Source organism: Spinacia oleracea, chromosome 3, assembly GCF_020520425.1.
Source record: "Spinacia oleracea cultivar Varoflay chromosome 3, BTI_SOV_V1, whole genome shotgun sequence".
Classification (NCBI taxonomy): domain Eukaryota; kingdom Viridiplantae; phylum Streptophyta; class Magnoliopsida; order Caryophyllales; family Amaranthaceae; genus Spinacia; species Spinacia oleracea.
Genome location: NC_079489.1, coordinates 77786148 through 77809112, shown reverse-complemented (window position 1 = coordinate 77809112; position 22965 = coordinate 77786148). Strand labels below are relative to the sequence as shown.

General features: G+C 37.9%; 1 protein-coding gene across 1 annotated transcript; it reads right to left on the bottom strand.

The window, feature by feature from the left end:
* Window positions 1–246: 246 nt before the first annotated feature.
* LOC110791340 (protein FREE1) lies at window positions 247–10037 on the bottom strand. The gene is made up of 10 exons (XM_021996090.2): window positions 8987–10037; window positions 8545–8631; window positions 8327–8458; window positions 3156–3281; window positions 2459–2524; window positions 2249–2359; window positions 1796–1888; window positions 965–998; window positions 697–767; window positions 247–560 (listed from the first exon to the last, which is right to left on the bottom strand). The coding sequence occupies exons 1-10, from the start codon at window positions 9779–9781 to the stop codon at window positions 483–485; spliced, it is 1593 nt and encodes a 530-aa protein (XP_021851782.1). The 5' UTR covers window positions 9782–10037; the 3' UTR covers window positions 247–482.
* Between the last annotated feature and the right edge of the window lie 12928 nt (window positions 10038–22965).

Here is a 22965-nt window from a genome sequence, read left to right as displayed (position 1 = left end):
TAGCCAATGAACATATAGTTCAAATCCATAGAACATATAGTTTAAATATTTCACTAGTACATGTACATTGAAATCGTTCTCAATGTTCATTAGATTTTCAATAAATGTTCAACAGGGTGCACAATGAGCACTGTGCACCCGGGTGTATAATTCAAATTACGCTTTTTTTCTATTCTTTTTCATTAAACAACCATTAAATTTTATACATTCTCAATATAAGTACACAACAACAATTATTTTTCTTACACACACTTGTATTTTTTCCCTTAACTCGTGTTATTCACCAATAAGAAATGAAGGGGTATAACATATGAAATATGCTCCGTATTTACATTCATAAAAGTAGATTTGCATGGTACAACACCATTAGCTTGACATTAACTCTAAATTATGGCACGTGATAAGATGTATGAACAAAGATATTCAAATCCATACCAAAGAATTATTATCAGGCACTCGTTTCAAACGATTCAATATAGATATTATTGGGAGTTTACAAGGAAGGGATGCTGGCACACGCTGCATTCAATCGTCTCTGAACCTGAGGCTGGAACTTTAACCTACAGCAAATCCCAACATCAACATCATGGAATTATGTTATACAGCAGCCACAAAATGGAAAGGAAAGAAGAGTAAACAAGACCAATTTTCACATGTAAAAGAGCTGATAATGATGAAGTAGATAGGATAACAAACCTGCAGGTGGACTGTGCAAGTAGGACAGGCAACGTCTCTCATCCGTGTCTGAGACCCTTCAGACTTAGAACCTGTTCGTTGTCCCAATTTAGTAATATATCATGGAACTATTATAAAAGAATGATGAACAACATAGAATGAACCAGGAATAAGCTATTTAGTGTTGCTTTGTTTCTTGAATATCTGGCCAGCTTCATATTTTCTAATTAAAACCCAATTTCAGAATTTATAGTATTTGTCAAATGAAAAGTTGGAAACCAATGAGTACCTGCCGATGACTTTGAATTTCTGCTCATCTCCTCCTGATCAAAATCAATAGGTGAGCGTGTCAGTATTACATTCATATGATCAAATCTACCACAGTGTAACGCTATTACTACATTTGAGATACGTTCCACCAAGAACTATAGTTATATCATCATCCAGTACTTGAGCATAACAGAACAAAAGGTCCACAACAATGGAAGTCACAGAGTTAGCAGAGCCAAGCCAGGTGCTGCATCATAGACTACACAAGCAAGACTGCACTCAATACAGACATGTTGCAGAAGCTATGCTTCTCTCCTCAGACAACTAGGTTAAAACTGTATAATACTCCGTCTACTTAGACAACACCGCGACAGGCCCCAACAAGGACGTTGCTTGCATATGTAGATCCAGCACAAGTGGAACATTTTTGTCTCCAGACAACTTACAAACAAAATAAATCCACTTTCATTCACCATCCAAGACCAGGATAAGAATGATTACATCAAGCCTCAAACTAAAAGATCAAGGTGCACACCAGTCACACGATTACATAAGAGAAAGTGACTACAAAACCACACAACTAGCTGAGTTCACATCAGTTATAGTTGTTGAAAGTAGTTTAAATAAAACAGGCCAACTCGAAACATATTATTGTCTAAATCTAAATTAACTCAAGTTGTAGTCAGAACTCAGAAGGTATAATATGGCCATGAGTTGAGAAAGTAGATGCCATTTTATTGAGAACGAACATCATAAAAACTTTCTCTTTTAACCAGCACTACAAGCACACAACTGTGATCTTATCAGCTATCAAAATACATCCAAAATCAAGATAAAGACATAAAGTTACCTTAAGCTTTTTAGCCAAATCCTCATGACTTAGCATTGAGCCACTTCTATTAGCAGCCTCCTTAGAATTGGTTAGCCTTTGAGTGACTTCTGCCTGTAAGGAATCAAACATCAGTCAGTAAGAACAGATGAACAGAAAAAACTTGGTCTCCAAACAGAAGGGGGAAAAAAGATTAGGAAGATTCAGCCAGGATCTTTTTTATAATCATCAGCATACAGCACACGTCAAACAATGCGAAAAACAATTGCTATAAGCAAATTCGTAGTTGGTGAAAAGAAAAAATGAAATGAAAAGGATTCGGTAACCAGTTAGAGATGGGAAGCATTACATATCTAACAAAAAAAAGCAAGTAAATGAGGAAATGGTGAATACATTTCTTCCACTTCTGAGTCCCGAATAATAGTCTTAATTAAGCTCAGTTAGCAGTTAAGGAAAAGAAGCATTTGACTATACCATGCAACGATCACACACTCGAACTGGTGCCGCTTGCTCATCTGCTGTAAGAGGCGTTCTTCCTTGAGTACATTTGTCACAGAAAATCTCACCACAATTTCTGCAGTGATGCTATGGTTGGTGTGGGGAGAAAGACATGAAAAGACAAGTCAAAAACATGAAATATGAACACAGCACTAAATCAAATTTACGAATGCTCAAAACACAAACCTTTCGATTGAAGGCATTAAAGTTTGTGGCACAGGAAGTACATTTATTGACTGCTTCATCAGGTACCTGTTCAGTACAAGGTTGAGCTCATTGTAATAATTGATAACATTTCATGAATCTATGGACTTAATAATATTTCAGGAATCTATGGACTAGAATGTGAACTGTAAACTGAAAAGTCATTGACATAAAAGGCAAAAGTGTACTCTTATTTTCCTCCAAGTAAATATTCTACTAGTCAACCCCATTCTTGACATTTCAATTCAAGGATTAACTAAAATGAGATAAGTTATAGCTTAAACTGCAAAATGATAGCTCAGGCAATGACCAGGAAACGAAGAGATTTCAGGTCTTGAGAGGCACTTGAGAATTATTAGGGAAGCTAGGAAAATGCCACAGTGACAGGAAATAAATTAATCTGTCAAGCGCTTTTCGATTGAAGGACAAAAACCAGATATCCACCATTGGCATATCCTTCTCCAAAAAATATACTTCAATAACTATCTTAGTCTTAATATAATTGCAACAATACATTTGAATTGCAGAAAAAATAAAAATAAAATGAAAAAGTATAATTACATTCCAACGGCTACATGATGAATTGATGACTATCTCATTTGAAGTTGTAGACTCAACAAGAAACAACTTACAAAATATCATCATTAATAATCATGGTTTACATAGAAAAATGACTAACCCAATAATCTTTCTCCTCGTTTGCGGGTTTAATCAAGTTTTTCCAGTCAAAACCTTTCTTCCTCTCAGCAAGCTGTTCAGAGGTCTTGGATAAGCTTGAATCTTTTCTTTCACCGATCTCCTTAAGCTGTGTCAACAAGTTTGCACAGATAAGTACAAAAAATTGAGCAACTCATGAGTGAGATGATCTCACGGTATTATAGTGAGACTCACCAAACACACAACTAAAAGTGAACCCAAGAAATTCAAAAGTCATCACAAGAAAAGGTATATAACACAAGCTCGTAAGACTAATCATCCTGAGTCCATATTACTTGGAACGGGGAGAAGGTGTTGTCGTAATGTATAGCTACCAACCCGAATAGTTGATAAAATAAATTTTAAAAGTTAGTGCAAGGGATCGGTTGCGTCGGATGCGTATGTTGCGTTGAATGTGTGACCATACAAGAAAGGATCAACTGAAAATGAGGTAATTAGGGAAGGGCTACACAGATGGAAAACAAGATGAGGGAGAATCGACAAAAATGATTTGACGATGTAATAAGTAGACCAAATGATGTACCAGCTAGGAAAGTAGAAAGCTTGAAGAGTGTCAAATTGATGGAATTGTGAGGGGGCAGGGGAAGACCAAATCAAACATGAAAAATGGTGGTTGAGAGTGATATTGGTCTATTGCGGATTTGCGGATTAAGGAAAATAGGGCGTTACGTAGGGAGGAGTGGAGGGAGATAATATATGTTGACGACTCAATATGACTTCTTTTTTCTATTTTCCTTTGCAAACTTCTCTTTCTTAATAAAAAATTATACGAAGTATATCTTTTCATCTTTGTGCTTCTTCATTAAACCGATCTTGTTTTCTTGTTCCTGTTTTCGAGTCTACCTCATTACCCTCTTTCACTTTCTCAATTTTATGTTCACTCTCTTCAACATATCCTTCTAGTTTTCTTATTTCACGTTTCGCAAACGGTTCCTTTACCTTATTATGATCATGTGAGTCGGCTACCTCATTACCCTCTTTCACTTTCTCAATTTTATGTTCACTCTCTTCAACATATCCTTCTAGTTTTCTTACTTCACGTTTCGCAAACGGTTCCTTTACCTTATTATGGTCATGTGAGTCGGTTAAGGCTTTGTTATAGTAGTTGTTGTTGTTGTAAGGGGACATTGTCCTAAATGGACATAAAATTCATATAAAAAATATCTCATACAAAATTTCCTTTTATTCATATACTTCGTATAAGACTAATTAGCACCTTTGCAATTTACGGCTTCGTTAAAAAAAATTTAATCCCTCAGTCCCACATTACTCGTTACACTGTCTTTTTTCATTCGCCTCACATTACTTGTCACACTTCCAAATTAGGAATGGTCCCACAATTACTATATTGCCTTTCTCATCCCATTAACAAAAGTTTGGTCCCCACACCCTGTCTCATTTAATTTTAAAAATTACCCCGCTAACTTCTATCACATCTACTTTTTCGATAAAATAACAACTAATAACCAAACAACCAATTATCACCTAAAACTTTATGCAAAGGTAAGAGTAACGAGTAATCAAGAACGAAGGGAGTAACATTTAGTTTATTCAAATGCTACATTAATATGTGCGACAAAGATAAGTACAAAGTGAACATTAATTATTAACAATTGATAACCAAACAATCACTTATCACCTAAAACTTTATGCAAAGGTAAGAGTAACGAGTAATCAAGAACGAAGGGAGTAACATTTAGTTTATTCAAATGCTACATTAATATGTGCGACAAAGATAAGTACAAAGTGGACATTAATTAATAATTTTGATTTCCAATGTCAACAATTCAAAAGAGGGAGATGCATTTAGATGCAATAATAAAAACGGAGTCACTTCTTAATTCAATCCACATTGAATGTTTTAAAGTCATCATTGTTTCCGGGGAATAATGAATTAGTGTGGGTACTTAACCTCTAAATAATATTAAATTAAAATATAAAAAACGCATGAGGTTTGGAGGGGGGAAAATTGTGCTTTAGTATAATTACTCACATATAAGATTGCAATGTATTGGGCCTATTGGCTCTACTGAGCGATGCAAGCTGAAGATGGCACCAATGAGAGATCTATGGGGAACTGGGACAATGCGATGAAAAATATCGTACAAACCACTAGATTTATTACTATACCAAGCACGAAAAAAAAGGTAGAGAAACCCAACCCAAACCACCATATTTTATTACTAAGCCAAGCCAGAAAACAAAAAAAAACAAGAGAGACCCAACGCGAACCACTAGTAGTTACACTCAACAAACTATTAGACTAAGCAAATCCAAAGCCAAGAACCACTGGGGTGGCTTTACCTCAATAAACCCTCCTTTTGATTGGCCAGCTATTATAGCTGCAACCATCACTTCTCTCTCGCCCGCGCTGCCAAACAAGAAAACCAATCTTTTTGGTTCTTCATGTGAAGGATGTCGATCAACTAGATGACTTTGATCTAGGGTTTTACCCTAAATCCCTACATCTAAAGCATCTGCAAATTTACCGTCTTTGAAACCCCCAAAAAACCAAATTACTTGCTGCATTATTCAACTTTAAACATCATTCTCCTTTAGCAAGTTTTTCTCTTCAACTTTGATCTAAAGTTAGATCCCACACCCACACACTTTTTCTCTCCAACTTCTTTGCTTCCTTAAATATTGTGTCAAGAGAAAAGGTAACAAGTCAGTAAGTCAATTTGTGGTGTATTGCTGGGAATCAATGTTGTAGGTATGCAAGATGACTATCTCTTGACAAGGTAGTCACTAGAATCCAAAAAGGGCTTTCTGATACGAATTTTGTACCAGAAGATAGCCCGTAATTGGCAGCTGATTTCACACTTGTGACTATGAAATATTAGTTTTATATAGATTTTTTGCCCCGTCTCTTAGTACTTTTTGATCTTAAATGAGCTCTTCGGAGCTACTTTAATACTAATATGTGTTGTGCAGTGAGTTGAGTTTTCAGGTCATTTTGATGGAAATTGGCTATTCTAGACTTGTTTTCATGCTATCTGGACCACTACTATGGTACACGATCCCGAGCTAGTTCGAGATGATCCTAGACTCCTAGTCGACTCCCAAGGAGCTAGAGAATCTTATGGTTGGACCTGAGAGTCAGACTTAGGCTCGTGGACGTCATTTCCTTCTCCAGGGCCTAAGTCTGACTCCCAGGGCCCAAACATAAGCTTTACCAGATCCTTGGAGGCGACTAGAATCATCCCGACCGGGCGATTTTGGCCGGGCGATTTTAGCACTGGATTCTCATTTGCATGCGCACCCGACCAGGCGGATTTGTCCCGATCAGGGGAGATTTTCTTCGGGTGCAATTCGAGCCCGATCGGGCGGCGACTCGTTTTCCATGTTTTCTAGTTTAATGACTTCCTTTTTTTCCAAAATTTTTTAGAAGACTATAAATACCAAGTCCTAATGACTTATAAACTATCTTGGATTTCTGGAATTTTATTTTACCTAGTTTAGTTTGCTCTCAAATTCTACACACTTTTATTGTTTTTCTACTTTTATTCAATTTCAATCAAGTTTAGTTTCTAGGGTTTGGAGATCCATGAATGCATTAAGGGGTTGTTTATGAATTTCTTGCAATTGATTAGTTTTTATTACCTCCTATGGTTTGTATTTATTGCTTGTTAATCCTGTTCGGTCGGACTAGGTTGATTAAGTGTTGTTGGTATTAGATTATGCGCCGAGAGGTATAAACTTGATACTTTTAGACTCATGACCATTAGGTAGGACATGTTCTAGTACATTGCGAGAGCCTGCTGGTCTATTGCTTTAAGGGAGACTTCGATTCGAGAGAACTTGTCGTCTTGTCGATCTAGGTATTACATCCTGATTTATTGTTTGTTGTTCGAGTCACAACCTAGATTACATTTGTGGTGAACCGTTGCCCTAGACCTTTTTATCATTGATTTATCCTTGTTTAATTCTTGTTTTAGTTTAATCATAAAACACCCAATTTACCGGTTACTCTTAGTCTAGATCTTTTGTTTGATAGCAGTGAAAAACACAGTTCCTTCTGGATTTGATCATTACTTCCTTAGCTATATTCTTAGTCGATGAACATTAGGTTTATCTTTTGATAGGAGTGAGATTTAGCCTATCACACTACCGCAAAGTTATAGAATTTTAAGAAATTGTTCAACATTGGCACTTTTGTATCTTTTGTTTATCTAATTTTCTAATCTAATATCAAATTAGTCTTAAACAATCACATCCAAGAATATGCATCAATAAATCAAAAATAAACAAATTCAGCTATCGTAAATCTTCCATATGTACAGGTATAACTACCATAGGTCATTCTAGACTGTAACAAATGAACAATTAAAAAGACAAAAACAAGAGTGCACAAGGCTCCTGCTATTTAGGATAGGGTCCTAAGAAGGGCCAAATGTACGTGGCCTTACTCTTATTTTCAAAAAGAGGTTGTTCCCATTGATCGAACCCTTCACCTAGCGGATAGCAAGTACACACTTGAGTCACTTGACCATCGTGCCAAGGACGACCAAATGAACAATCAACCATTGTGACAAGGACGACCAAATGAACAATCAACCCTATAAAAATTAACGAGCATCGTTGCAAATATCTACAAAGGAAGCCCCTCGCACATTAGAGGCGAAAAAGGATCCCCGTATCATGCGAAAGAAAGAAATCATCCGGCTTTCGAGTCTAATAGCAATCAGGTGTAAGAGTGTTAAAATAAAAATGGCATCTACAACAGGTTTGATTAAAAGTTACTAATTATCATAGCCCATCTTAATCACTCAATGAATTGCTACGAAAAACAGAACTATTTGTCACATAGCTTCTAAAGTCCAAGAAGTATAACCATCATCGTTCTAAAAAATGAACAGGAAGATATAGGAAGGGAGGAGACTCGCTGTAAGCATCACGGATAACAGGCAAGTGCGGAACTCCTTTGAAGGCATGTACATAGCAGGTAAAAACAACATAGCGCCAAAGGCTCCACAAATAATAGAAAAGTATCACAATTTCCAAAGAATTCAACTCAGCAGGGCAATTTGTAAGCTATTTTAAGCGAATAAGTTACCAGGAGTCACAAGAACACAGGTGAACTATAGAAAACCAGCAGAACATTATTATATGAAATAGTAAAAAGTCTCTAACCTGCACACTTGCTGCTGTAACTGTGTCCAAAATTGTATTTGTAGTGTAACTGTTTGACTTTATCCTTATGCGTTTTGGTTCAATGTCCACTGGCATTTTGGCCCAAAATGCAAAGATGTAGGAATCCAAGACCTGTGTAGGACAGCAGACAGAGGCTTCAAAGAACATATAACAAAGATCACATAAAAAGGAAAATCAATAAGAAACCTTCATCCTACCTCCCATCTTGTCACTGTCTCAAAAGGATAAATTCTCAGCGTACGACCTGTAGCTGGATCAAGCATTCGAATTCCATCCAAACCAACCTGTTTATCATGTAAACCAAATTGTAAAAAAAGCAAAGCTTACATATCCAAAATAAAATGGATAATAGAAACACCCTTGATATTAGAGGGGTTTGATTCCCAAAGAGTCCAAATTTTAAAAACATCTATTCTACTTTATAGCTATACAGAACTATATGGATTCCTTTTGTTTTTATTTCCAATTATTAACATAGTAACTGAAATGCTATAACAATATCATCATGCTTCATTTCACAGCAAATAAAACATTCACACTGATAACACACTATTAAAATGTAAACATAGAACAAACAATCATCAAATAGTAATCAACACTTCAACACCATTAAAATTAACAATTAAGCTGAAACCAAACCTGGCATATAACATCCAAATCATTCTGTCCATAACCCTCGGACAAGACCTTAACCCGAAACTTTTGCACTCCACCTTTAGCATCCTCCTCCGCATCCTCTTTCGGAATCGCCCTCACCATTTTCGGACCCGCCTTGGTTCCTCCCTGATAACTCCCACTCGTCTTCCCACTGTCATTACCATTTGAAACATTGATTGGCCGCCCATAATCATCGAACATAGCCTGTGAAGAAGACCCCGAAAAACCAGCCGTTCCTCGAGCACCATAAGGCTCCACCTTCCCACCCTCATATCTATAAACCCCATCATCACTATACCCCTGCGAGCTGTATACTCCCTGCTCCTGCTCCCCAAAGCCACCCTGATGGTCATACTTCACCCCACTGTCGTCATACGAAGGCGGAGACAAGTATTGAGGACCCGAAAACGATGGATTCGGATTCAAATTGGAATTGGGGGCAGGTTGATTATGATCGTAGGAGTAATACGGAGGTTGATTATGATCATAAGGGTAACTAGAAGAAGGGGGGAATTGTGGATTAGGATTTGACGAGAAAGGGGGAGGAGCAGTTGGGGCCGAGTTATGGACATGATCGGAAGTTTGCGAAGGGTAAGGAGGTGGGAAACTGAGGTAATCGGAAGGTGGGGCGTAGGAAGATGAAAGAGGTGGAGCAGAAGCGGAAGATTGAGGCCATTGATTGGCGTAAGGATCGACGATTGGATTAGGGTTAGGGGGTTGATGGAATTGGTGGGGGTAGAACGAATTGGTGGTAGTGTCACCCGAATTTTGGTACATGTTTCTGAATTATTTCTGGGATTAAAAGATTGAATTAGATGAATAAATTCTTAGGTGGGTGATTTAGGAGATAGAGAGAAAGGATTGGATTGATTCTTGAGATGATATGATTTGGAGTGAAAAAGAAGGAAGGAGGTGCAAAAATGCAGGATGAAGATGAAAGAAAGAGAAGACTTGATGCTGCTCCGGTAGTTTCCTTCCGCAAACGGACACCCGCCATCTGCTACCGCGTTGGATTGGAATTTGACTTTTTTTTAAATTAGGAAATCATGTCGGGGATCAAAGACGATTAGATTTTAGCCGGGGCGATGTACAGATTCTATTAAATTGTTAAGTTAAAATAAAACTCTTATATATATATATATATATATATATATATATATATATATATATATATATATATATATATATATATATATATATATATATATATATATATATATATACACACGTTATATTAAATTAGCTTTTTTATTTTGTACTCCCTCCGTTTTTAAATATTAGTCATGTTAACCTACACATTGAAACGAATAAAATAAGATCTCACATGTTTTGAAGTACGTATTGGAAAGAAATTAGAATATTCTCTTCAATTGTGAATAGTGTCAAGATTCCAAATGGACTAATATTCGAGAACATAGGGAGTATTGAATTTCGATTTATTTTTATTTTTTTAACTATTAGAGTGTTCGATTTTGAGTGAAGTTGTATATGCGCAATATTAGTAATTAATTAACAAAAATATATATGTGACACCTAATTATTTATCTACGTGGCATTCAACTTTTTAATTCAAAACTAATTTTGAAATCTTATTTTTCATTGGTCGAAACCATTAAATTTCCTACACGGCGCTCTAATATTGGATTAGTGTTTGATTTTTGATTGAATTTTATTTAGACTAGATTTTATCCCGTGTGATGCACGGATTCTATTAAATTGTTAAGTTAAAAATAAAACTTCTATATATACCAACTGATATATTTTATATATTAGATTATCCTATTAGTTTTTTATTTTGATTTTGGATTGAATTTTATTTTAGATTGATTTTTAATTAGTTGTATATGTGTAATATTAGTAATTAATTAATAAAAATATCTACGTGGCACCTAATTATTTATCTACGTGACGCTCGACCTTTTTAATTCAAAAAAAATCGAAATCTATTAGATTTCCTACATGGCACTCTAATATTGGATTGGTGTTTGGTTTTTGATTGAATTTTATTTTAGATTAGCGTTTGATTTTGGATGACTATGATTTTAGATTTATTTTTTTAATTATTAGAGTCTTCGATTTTGGATGGAGTTGTATATATTAGTAACTAATTAATTAAAAATATCTATGTGGCACCAAGTAAATTATCTACACGGCACTCGATTTTTTCAAAAATAAATTAAAAATCTTATTTTTCATTAGCCAAAACCATTAGATTTCCTACGTGGCGTTCTAACATTGGATTAATGTTTGATTTTGGAATGAATTTTATTTTACATTGCATGTTTGATTTTGGATGAATTTTATTTTAGATTTTTTTTTAATTATTAGAGTGTTTGATTTTGGATGGAGTTGTATATATTTGTAATTAATTAATTAAAATATCTATGTGGCGCCAAATCAATTATCCATGTGGCACTCGACTTTTTTAATTCAAAAATAAATTAGAAATCTTATTTTTCATTGGCCGAAACCGTTAGATTTTATTATGTGGTGCTCTAACATTCGGCTTCAAAGTAAATATGTTTTCTTCCTTGTAATAGACTTATTATCTACTTCTATTTCACTATGATGATCGTACGAAGAAATAACAAATACTCCATAACATGCAATGTGATCAACTGATCGTCAACCAAATATAGACATATAGTGTATTGATTTATGTTTCGCAATTATTTGGCCTTGAATATTCCGACCCCAAGAGGAGGTTTTTGAGTAACAATTTTCACAACGTAATCCCCTTAAACAACTGGTGGTGTGGAGGTTTGTATTCTTTTTTTACTTGACGGTGCGCATACTCCACCCTACCATTAATACATTTTCATTGATTTTATTAATACATTCATATGAAACTATTACTGGATATAATAATTAGTTTCGTGCCTAAATCTGTTGAATGAGTCACTGCAACAACAACAAACAACCAAAAAAAAAGTATTAGGAAATACGAATTATACACTATATATAAGTTTCACCACATATGACTTAAAAAGTTTATATAGTACGTTCTCTTTAGACAAATCTCCGTTATGGGTTGTTCGAAGGAGATTGTTTGGACTTTTTGTATGTGCAGTAAAGACTCCTCGTAAAATTGCCAGAGAAGTGCAAAAACCTGGTTGGAATTGATCTTGCTCTCCAAGCATCTCTTCCTCCATTAGCTCTTTCACGCTCAATTTACTAATGTCACTTGCTTCTGTTTCACATTGCACAGAGCCCTAACAGACATACCAAATTATAAACACAAACCATCAGTGACGTGTATAACCAACTAAGCACAAAACAAATCCGCCCAACAACATCCTATCCAAAGAAAAGTTCATTTTATGACAAAACACACTGGGAACGTTCGATAACCATGAAACTATTTTTACCAGAACATCAAAAAAAAAAAAGAGGAACGATAAAAAAGAGGAACTTACATCAATATCATTACAAATTTCACACGAATCAATCAATGACTCAAGCTTTATAGTTGCATCAATTGAGACTTCTTGGAACACAAGAAAAGACCTCACATAGGGAGTATTATTCCAACGAGAACGCTGTACATGGCATAATGGTAGATGGCATATAAAATATTGAATCTTTTTATTATATTTTGTACTCAATAGCAATTTAATTGTTCTAAAAACTATAATACTTCGTAATTATCTTTTGGTAGAACTTTATTGTTATTGTAATTCTATCCCTTATTATGACTCTTAGGAAAAATTTGTAAACGTGATTTAAATTTGTTTGCATTTAAATATATCTACATGACATCTAACTAATTATCTACGTGGCACTCAATTTTTTTAATTCAAAAATAAATTAGAAATCTTATTTTTCATTGGCCGAAATCAATAGTAATCCTACGTGGCGCTCTAATATTTCAACAAATATGCCTCCTTATATATATATATACATATATATATATATATATATATATATATATATTTATATATATATATATATATATTTATATATATTTATATATATATATATATATATATATATTTATATATATATATATATATGTTGTGAGGGGGTCGAAAAAGCGCGAGGCTAATGCGTGACCTTGTCCCTCGTGGGTGTGACAATTCTTTTTTATTCAATCAAGTGTAATTGGATTTCCTGTGAGTATACACCCAATTGACTAGTAATATAGGAGTCGCCATTCAGTTTTTAACGACAATGAGAAAAACTGACAAAACCCGGTTATCGTGACATAAAGGGAGTGCAATTATGTTTGACCACGACGGCCGTAGGTTCCCTTGTGATCCCTGGTGTGGGGATCTCTCAACATACACCCGCAAGGTAGAGATTGAGGGTTCGGGGGACTGTAACTACCGAGAGGAGTACTTCGCTCGTCGATAACTCCAGAGGCAGGATATCCTTACTAGCTCAGCATAAATAATTGAAGGGACATGCGTTAACTATTAAACTAATCTGAGTTGATTTTAGCAATATGCAACATATAATACTAATTCGAACGTGATTATCTGATTTAAATAGCGTTAAGGGACCTAGCATGATAATCCGATTTCCCAAAAATATTATATTTGTTAGGCGTCATAGAACAATCAGATTAGGTTAGTTTAACAGTTCATAAAAAGGGCGAGGAAAGCAGTTAAATCATCGAAAAGGGACACATTACGACGCACCCTTGAGAGGTGCGTCACGGCTCTCAGAAAACTAACCACTTTGACTTTGCTATTTCTCCTTTTTATTTAACGAATCTCAATTATGGGACAGGATACGTTCTGTTCGATTTATGGATCGATTGCGACAGAACGCGTGAACAATTTCGCAGCGAGAGGCTTAGGCTAAGGGGTTTAGAGTCAATACTCAGAGTATGATTATGTGTTGTTGTGTGTTCTTTCACGTCGAATTTAGGGGCCTATTTATAGGGAAGAGTTCGTGGAAAGATAGAATTGCAGAGTTCTAATCCTCAAAGAATTAGGAAAAAACACGTACCCAGGTATTTTCAGCGCCCAGGCCTGGGCGCCGAAGATTTCGGCGCCCAGAGCCAGGCGTTGAAAATAGGGTCTGGGCTGTTTTCTTTAGTCAGATTCGGATTCCTGAAATCCGTAGAGTTTGAGATTAATTCGAGTCTTTTAGTGCGTATCAATTTTATGACGGAATGCGTCTGGGCCCGTTACGAACTCTAGGCTCGTTAGGATTTTAATTAATACGTAACTCTTATTTCTGAACCATATTAGGAATAGGATTCTCGCAGTTTTCTATCTCATTTAGGATTTATGTTGGAATGCAACACCTAATTCTGACAGGTTTCTATCTTTTATGATTTGCCATTTTTAGAAGCTACCTTTTACGGCAGTTACTATTTTTAGCAGGTTTCCATAAATAGCAGGTTTCGGGTGAAATGAAATGGGGAATCGAGATTCGTTTATTTTATATGAGATGCGTTGTCAAGTGGAGTTTTTATGCTTTCATCATCGAACCTTTCCCTTGCGGGAACGGGGACAAAAGTAGGTGTCTACAGTTAGCCCCCACTTTGACTGGGTCTTGGAGTAAGACGATGGTCAAAGTATTAGACGGAGTGCGTCACACAAGCCATGGTGTATGTGACCTGTTTTGCGAGGGTCTCACGAGCCCCCGAGTGATAACATTTGACTTAAGGGTCATCACTTGAAGTGTCGACATATCCCTCACGTGTCATTGGGATTTGTCAACTGATAGTATAGAAACTTCCTCACTTTGTCATTGGAAGAATCTAAAGGTGCGTAGAAACTCCCTCACTTTGTCATTGGGAGTAGCTACAGAGTTTTTCGAAATCAAAGCTATAAAGTGTAATTGGGCCTGGCCGAGCCCAATCACGAGGTAAAACGTTTTTTAAAAGATTCTCATTTTCAGGGCTAGCTAAACGAGAAAACCCCCTTGTTTTTATAGGACGTAAAACGAAGGAAAATCCAGCACATCGTTCTTTTTTGGAAAAACGGAAAACCAATCCTTTAATTTTTGAAAAAAGGGAAAACCGAAAAAAGTTATCGCTGCAGTGACTAAGGACCTGCGCGGTTAGTGACGCAGACCCCGCCCGCTGAAGGTGGGCGAGCCTGTCCGCTGAGGGTGGACGCCCCGTCCGATAGAAGTGGACGAATCTGTTTTGATGTTTTGAAAATAAGGACCTACGCGGTTTGTGACGTAGACCCCGCCGGCTGAAGATGGCGAACCTGTCCGCTGAGGGTGGACTCCCCGTCCGATAGAAGTGGACGAATCTGTTTTGAAATTTTATTTTGTTTTTTTTGAAAATAAGGACCTACGTGGTTTGCGCGTAGACCCCGCCGGCTGAAGATGGTGAGCCTATTTTAAATTTGAAGACTTTATTTTTGTCGAAAACTGAGGACCTGCGCGGCTAGTGACGCAGACCCCGCCCGCTGAGGGTGGGCGAGCCCTGTCCGCTGAGGGTGGACGTTCCTGAATTCGTTTTTTTTCGATTTGGGAACTCGCGCGGTTTGTGACGCGATCTTGCTGACTGAATATGGGCAAGTTCCTATTTCTTTGGTTCTTTGTGATTTCTTTTGAGAATTTCTTTTTGTTCATTCTCGTAAGAGCGAATTCTTTCGAGGGATGCTCGGATTTAGTTGCAACCTGAATGTGGGTTGACAACGTGCTTAGACGGACCATTGTCTCGTGGTCATCATCTTTTCATGGTTTTGAGCTAGTCTTTTCGGCTCAATCGTGCCACTACCTGGGTCCTTGATTAGGGGACTATGTATAAGTGTCAATGGCGACCTTTGTCTTGAGGTCGTAAACCAGTTTTATTTTTTGAGACATCCAAACACGGGACTTTGTACAGCGTAGTCTGGGAATATTGTTTTAACTTTGCATACCTTTTTTTTGAAATATATATTTTCTTTCGAGCCCCCAAGCATTCGTGCTTGACGATCATTTCTTGTCAAAGAGGTTCCTTGGGGATACGCATTCTGTAATGTCCTTGATCGTGTTTGGGATTGTGCTCGTAAGTGCGAGCGATCTTTGTTGTGGTGTGCTACTCTTAACAAAGCCGTGAGGTGCGACTTTCAGTAAGGAAATCGGCAATTTTCGAGTCGAATGGGTGCGGCAGGGCCCACTAGAAGTTAGGGCCTTTTTTGAGCCTGAGTTCATTTTCGGCGCCCAGGCCTGGGCGTCGAAATAATTCACGCCCAGGTGGGGCGTTGAAAGTGTTGTTTGGGCTGGTCTTTTGATGACACAGTTGGCCTCTTGCTCATTCGCTTATTTCACTTGGAAGTTCTATGTATTCTTTCTTCTTTTGTTTTTTCTTTGTTTTTAGAACGTGATGATTTTCTTGAGAAGCCGTAGCCGATTGGTGGACTACGGTGCTTGTTGCTTTGGGGCGATTATTTTAAGGAACTGTTGCTCTTAAGGCGTACAGTTATTGCGATAGTTGGGCGAGTCTATATGGCCCGAGGAACATACCTTGAGGTGTAAGACATGATCGCTCTTATATTTTTTTGAACGTGTTCGTGAATGTTCGATACTTAGGATGATGATATGTATGTGCGAACGAGCGTTCATAGAATGGCCGTTGTGTGCGGTCCATTAATCAGTTTGCTTGAATCATTTTTTTTTAGCAATGACTGATTTTGAATAGTTTGCTTAGAAGCTTGATAGGGTTCAGGCCCATTCATGAAGTGGGCTTAAACATCGTGCCCTTTCGATTGTTCAAACATTTGCTTCGAGAGATTTTTTTTATTTTGCTATGGTCGTTTAGTAGCTTGGAGCTCCCAAGTATGCATGTTGGGATGCTTTCTTTTGGCGTATGATTTTTTAGGTTCTTTCAAGAAAGATGCCTTGGGGTTCCGCTCGTGTAGGTGCGAGCTATCCCTTCCGTGGTAGGCAATGTTTTGCCACCCTTAATCCTTAATGTAGAAGTCGTGTGGCTTGCATTTGGGCGATAAGTAGTCCTTGCCTCTTTTACACATGCTCTTGGTCGTGCCTGCATTAGTGCGATATGCCTTCCACCTTTTTTAGACTTGTACTGTGGGATGGTTGAACTTATGGTGCGACGTAGGCTTGTGTGGCCTAACGGCGTGTCTTAGAACATTCCTTTAGGTGTTGGGATATTATTTGCATTGGAGTATTTCATCATGCCTTGTTCAGGTGCTTGAATAAGTGTGACACCTTCTGCGTGGGTTTGCACGGCTTATTACTTCGTTCGATGCGAGGATTCGTAGGTGTTTCTTTCTTATTTTTATATCTGGGCAAAACTTGGCTAGCAGAAAGTTTCAGCGCCCAGGCTGGGGCGTTAAAGATATCGGCGCCCAGCTCTGGGCGTTGAAAATGATTTCTGGGCAGAACTTTGACAGTTTTTTTGATTTTTTTTTCGCTTTTGCTTTAGAACGATGTAGACTGTGTACGTGCGCTTTACAGGGCGAGCTTTATGTGCAGTGGTTTGATCGGAGTTTTGGTGACTCGCGATTTTCAGTTACCCTTGTTAGTGGGGTGACTTTATATATTCTAAGTAGTGCTTAGAATTTGGGAGGGGTTGTAGCCATTCTAAGGTTCGTTTTACACGATTAAAGCTTAGGATTGAGCCCCTATGACATATGTATAGCATTAGCGCCGAGAATTTGCGATGAAATCGTCATTTCAAGCATTTTTTAGAGTGTTTTTCTCAAGCCCCCAATTGTAGCTATGGGATTGGCTTGGTGCTATAATTCTTTGCATACATCTTTATGCATTCATGGTGACATGGATCATGAATAGTTTGAACCAGACTTGTTTAGTGCGAGGTACGTTCGGGTAGTAATTTGCTACTTTTCTTGTAATTGTCGTATTGTGCGACATTGCCATGGTCAAGGTAGTGTGCCTTGACCAAAAGCTAGGTGCCTTTCTTTACCCATAATCATATTTGGAAAGCCTTCGACTTACTTGCAACGTTGAGATAAACGCATACTTAGCTTAAGCCAACGACACTTTATTATGTTCGAAAAACTCTTTTAAAAATCATTTGAAAATTATTTAAAATCCGAGTCCTACTGTGTACAATCCGAGGTGTCCTAAGTAGGTTGACTTATAGAAGGGTTCGTACAGGATTACATGAGTGAATCAGAATACTGTTACGATTTTTGGAATGCTGTCTAAGGATTTGCTGGAAGCCAGGGTGCAGGTGTCAAGATATACTCGTGCCCATTTGGCATATGTTTTTAGGCTTTTAGGGCCATCTTTTCCAGAATTGCGGGAATATAAACCGTTTTCAAATTGACTTAGATTTACTTGGTGTATGTCTGTACAAAAGGTCAAGGTATATTTAGTTCTTTCCCTAGCTCGTTCATTTCACTTTTTAGCCCCCAGTTGCTGTTATGTCTTCCCATTAATGATGCTTTCAGATTTCGATTTTAGATGCCCATGTCATATTCCTGAGTAGGGTGAGCCTTGGTTAAGTGCCAAGTCCTATTGACAATGTACCATTTTTTTTTCAAAGGGGATTAGCAAGCATTTGAATTACCATGAACGGGTGCCCTGAGTTCGAAGGAACGGTGGGGCGATGCCGTAGAACAATCATCTTTATTGCAAGCTTACTGCCCTTACTACTTGTTGGCGATCATGACTGTGTCTAGTGGTGAAAGAAGGTCTTTAAGCGAGTTAGTTCGCTTTAGGGAGGGTCAAGTCGAGTACTTTAGAGGTCATGGACGCTTGCGTTAGCCCCCATTCAATTGAGGTAGAGTGATCTTTTGAGTCTTGGCTAAGTGCCTAGGAGTGTGAGTGCTCCTTCTGGCAAGGGTACGTGCCCTTATTATTTTTCGATGTGTGCTCATTAATTTGGCATCTTGGTGACTTGGATTCTTCCTTTGACTTAAATTTTTCTTTCGACTTGGGTTGCAAGTAATTAAATTTCAATAAGGGACTTCTATTTTTATTCTTGTTATAGGCTTTAATATTTTTGCAAATTGATTGGACCGAATCATGGATTGCCTACGTATCCGCCTTAAATAGATTTAATTTGGAATCAGGTCTTGCGTAGTTCTTAGCCTAGAAAATGGTTTCTTAGAATGCCGATTTTAAACAAGTACGTTATGAGGTGGAAACATATTATTTGAAACGGTGGAATAAGTGAAATTTATTATTATTTTAATCTGCTGCCTTGCCGTAAGCCAAAAATTTGTTTTATATCATATATGTTTTTTTGAGTACATGTATTTTTTGATGGTACGTATATCTGAATACGTGCTGTACCCCTCCAAGTGTTCGTTATTTTTCCGTGCATGTGCGGATAAAATGACGAGCACTTCTGGACAAATTTTAGCAAGCAGAGAGATTCAGCGCCCAGGCTGGGGCGCTAAAGATTTCGGCGCCCAGCTATGGGCGCTGAAAATGACTTCTAGGAGGATCTTTTTTGGTGCGCTAAATGCTTTTTTTTCTTTTTAGACGAACTTTTAAAGGCGCTTTGCAAAGTTTGCTTTTTTATTATTTTTTTTTTTTTTTTGTACTTTTCATTTGTCTTCCTTTTTTACTCGTGACTCAAGGCGGTTTGAAAGATGGGTTGAATGAGATAGGATAATTTGTATAGGCATTATGAGGATTATATCTGCTAGGACTCACAATTTGCAGCCTCAAGCTAGTGTCACGAGTTTACATCAATCAAGGCCAATGAGTAGTATGGGGACGGCTCAAGGGTATATCAACAGGATGTATCCACACAAGTTATATGGTCATTATGCTAATGGTGGTGTAAGAACAGGTTTTGGGCTTTGGAAATAATGGGCATGACGCACGTGTCGATGGCCGCGCGTGGTTTGCGGTTGATAACAAGTTCAAAAAACAAGAGTTGAGGTAATGGTTTCTTGGGTTAGCAATGAGAATATGGATGGGTTAAATGAGCTGAACAGGGACCCCAGAGCGAAGGCGTCTAAGAGCATAAGGATTGGAAAGGGTAGACATCGCAGAATTTTATGATTTGGATTGGTTGACTCAATTCTTTTCCTTCATTTACTTGGGTAGATTTCGCACTTTGGGAGGTACGGGCTAAATATTTCATGGCTCTTTTCGCTCTCCCTTTTCTCTTTCTTTTTAAGTATTTCATGGCTCGCTCTTTTCTCTTTCTATTTTTCTTCTTTTTGCGTGGGATCTCTCCCCAACATAAATACTTCAAATTTTTTTTTACTTGGGCTAAAAGGTAGATTGTTGTGGTTTTTGAGTCACGAGGCGAGACTGAGTGAGCCTCGTTTGGTAGGCCTATAGTGGACCTTTAACTTTAGTAGGCCTAGGGTGGACCTTTTAAATTGTCTTACTTTGCAAGCGTATTTAGTCGTTTCTTAAAATGTGCAAATAGCGTAGATTCAAAATGTTGCTTCTACCTTATTGAAATTTAACGAAAGAATTACATCGAAAATAATTTTTGCTTCTTTTCAGATTCCAGTTTCTGGGATTTAATTGGAAGTTGTGATTTAGACTCGAACTTTCATTAATCTTTCCGATTATAACCCGTGTATAAATACAAGGAGGTGGCCTATACTCAAAATAATGACATGGCGTAAGCCTATAATACTTGACCAAGCGACTTTTAGACTTAGGTTAATTGGACCATAACTTTCGTTGGTTGACACTTTAGATTTCATTTGTCATGCGCCATTTTGCTTAATGTTGGCAAGGTACTTAATTGGGGAGATCGAATTTCTATTTTTACAAGGCTAGAATCATTACTGCGGCTTCTCTCTTAGTGTGTATTGCTTTACCCCAATGGTAGCCTTATGGTATGCCGATTTGGGTATTTTCATGGTTGGTCATGTTGCATTCATGGAAATCTTTTAGTCCGTACTTAGTAGTATTTCAAGGAGCGAGTGACTCGAGAGGACTATGATAGTCGTGACCCAATGTGATTATAAGCCTTGAGGCCATTAATTTTTTCTTTGCCAATGGTATTGACACCTTAGGTTCACTTTGGGGGTTGTGCGACTATGGGGGAATGATTTTCAGAATGTGACCGTTTCCATTTTGCAAATACTATAATATATTCTTTTTATTGGTGAGAGAGAGTATTGAGGCCGTGGATTCTTAGCAAAGGATGACAATTACATATGGGTGCTTATTGATTTAAATGTTAGGAGAGGAGACTCAATATGGTTTAACCTTTTAACTTGCAGAACGACACCAAGCATTAGGACCGATTCTATGGATAAGACAACTAAGACTTAGGATTTAGATTGTACTTTGGCATAGCCTAGTCTAGACTCGGATTTATTTTTTTATTCGAACATTATTTTTCTTTGAAAACTTCATTTGAACATTATTTTTTGAATACTTTGTCCTTGTGACATTCAAGGTTTAATTAGCATGCTCGGTTTTGGTGCCGAACATCGTCGTCGTAGGAGGTCTAACAACGACACAAAGAGTTATTTTTTTTATAAGTCGCTTTTAGAATCGAGTGCTTTTCATACGCCCTCGTAGCAATTTTTTTTCACGTAAAGTTATTTTTTGCTACGTATTTTCTTCATGCGTGGGCACCGAGGCTGCTGTGCCTGACCAAAAGGCCAGGCAACAACTTCAGCGCCCAGCAGTGGGCGTGAGAAATTTTGGCGCCCAGCCAGGGGCGTTGAAAATGCGTCCCTGGCTGGTTCTCGTTTTCTGTTTGCGTATACTTTTGTTTTTGCGAATTTAGTTTTGCGTGCTTGCCTTATAACGTCCTTTACGCGTTGTGCAGCGTTTGTGGGATTCGTTACAGGCCATCCCGAGCGTCGCTTATTTTTGTGGCGATCGTTCGGGCTTGCGGAACACGTATGTTGGTATAACTCTTTGGCCAATTGGTTCATGAATGTTTGGGCAACTTTTAAGGTCGTTGGTTTTCTAGTATTATTTGTCTAGCATTATTCGTACGCACAATCATAACATAGTCACATAGTTCGCTACACATAACTACATTACAAACATGGATTTGAAACTTAAATATGCCACGTAGTTTATGATAGGCTCCTATGGGTAGTTTATTTGCGCCTGGCTTGGTACCGCTTCTATCGTAGATCCAACACATGCCCCGGTCGAGGTAGTGTCTTCAACAGACGAATTTCGCTCAAGAGGCCAACCCGCAAGTGCAAGCCAAGGGGGCATGCAGGCGAGAGGGACCTAATGAGCGAGCGATTGGGTTCGGGATAGGTATACTACCTGCACAAGTACCGAGTGGGCAACATGCGCGGTGTATGCACCCCCCTATTGGCGAAAAAAGGTATCCTTAGTCCCAACTCCCGAGGGAGCCGAGATTCGTTATGCGGTTCTGCCCGTTCACATTAATATGCTGATTTTCAGGTCGTCCCAACTTGATGGGGAAATAAACGCGGGGTAGGATCGTTTCACCCTTCGGCTATTTTGATTACCTACAAGCACGAGTATTTCCTTCACTATCCCCAGTGGAGTCGCCACTGTGAGGGGGTCGAAAAAGCGCGAGGCTAATGCGTGACCTTGTCCCTCGTGGGTGTGACGATTCTTTTTTATTCAATCAAGTGTAATTGGATTTCCTGTGAGTATACACCCAATTGACTAGTAATATAGGAGTCGCCATTCAGTTTTTAACGACAATGAGAAAAACTGACAAAACCCGGTTATCGTGACATAAATGGAGTGCAATTATGTTTGACCACGACGGCCGTAGGTTCCCTTGTGATCCCTGGTGTGGGGATCTCTCAACATACACCCGCAAGGTAGAGATTGAGGGTTCGGGGGACTGTAACTACCGAGAGGAGTACTTCGCTCGTCGATAACTCCAGAGGCAGGATATCCTTACTAGCTCAGCATAAATAATTGAAGGGACATGCGTTAACTATTAAACTAATCTGAGTTGATTTTAGCAATATGCAACATATAATACTAATTCGATCGTGATTATCTGATTTAAATAGCGTTAAGGGACCTAGCATGATAATCCGATTTCCCAAAAATATTATATTTGTTAGGCGTGATAGAACAATCAGATTAGGTTAGTTTAACGGTTCATAAAAAGGGCGAGGAAAGCAGTTAAATCATCGAAAATG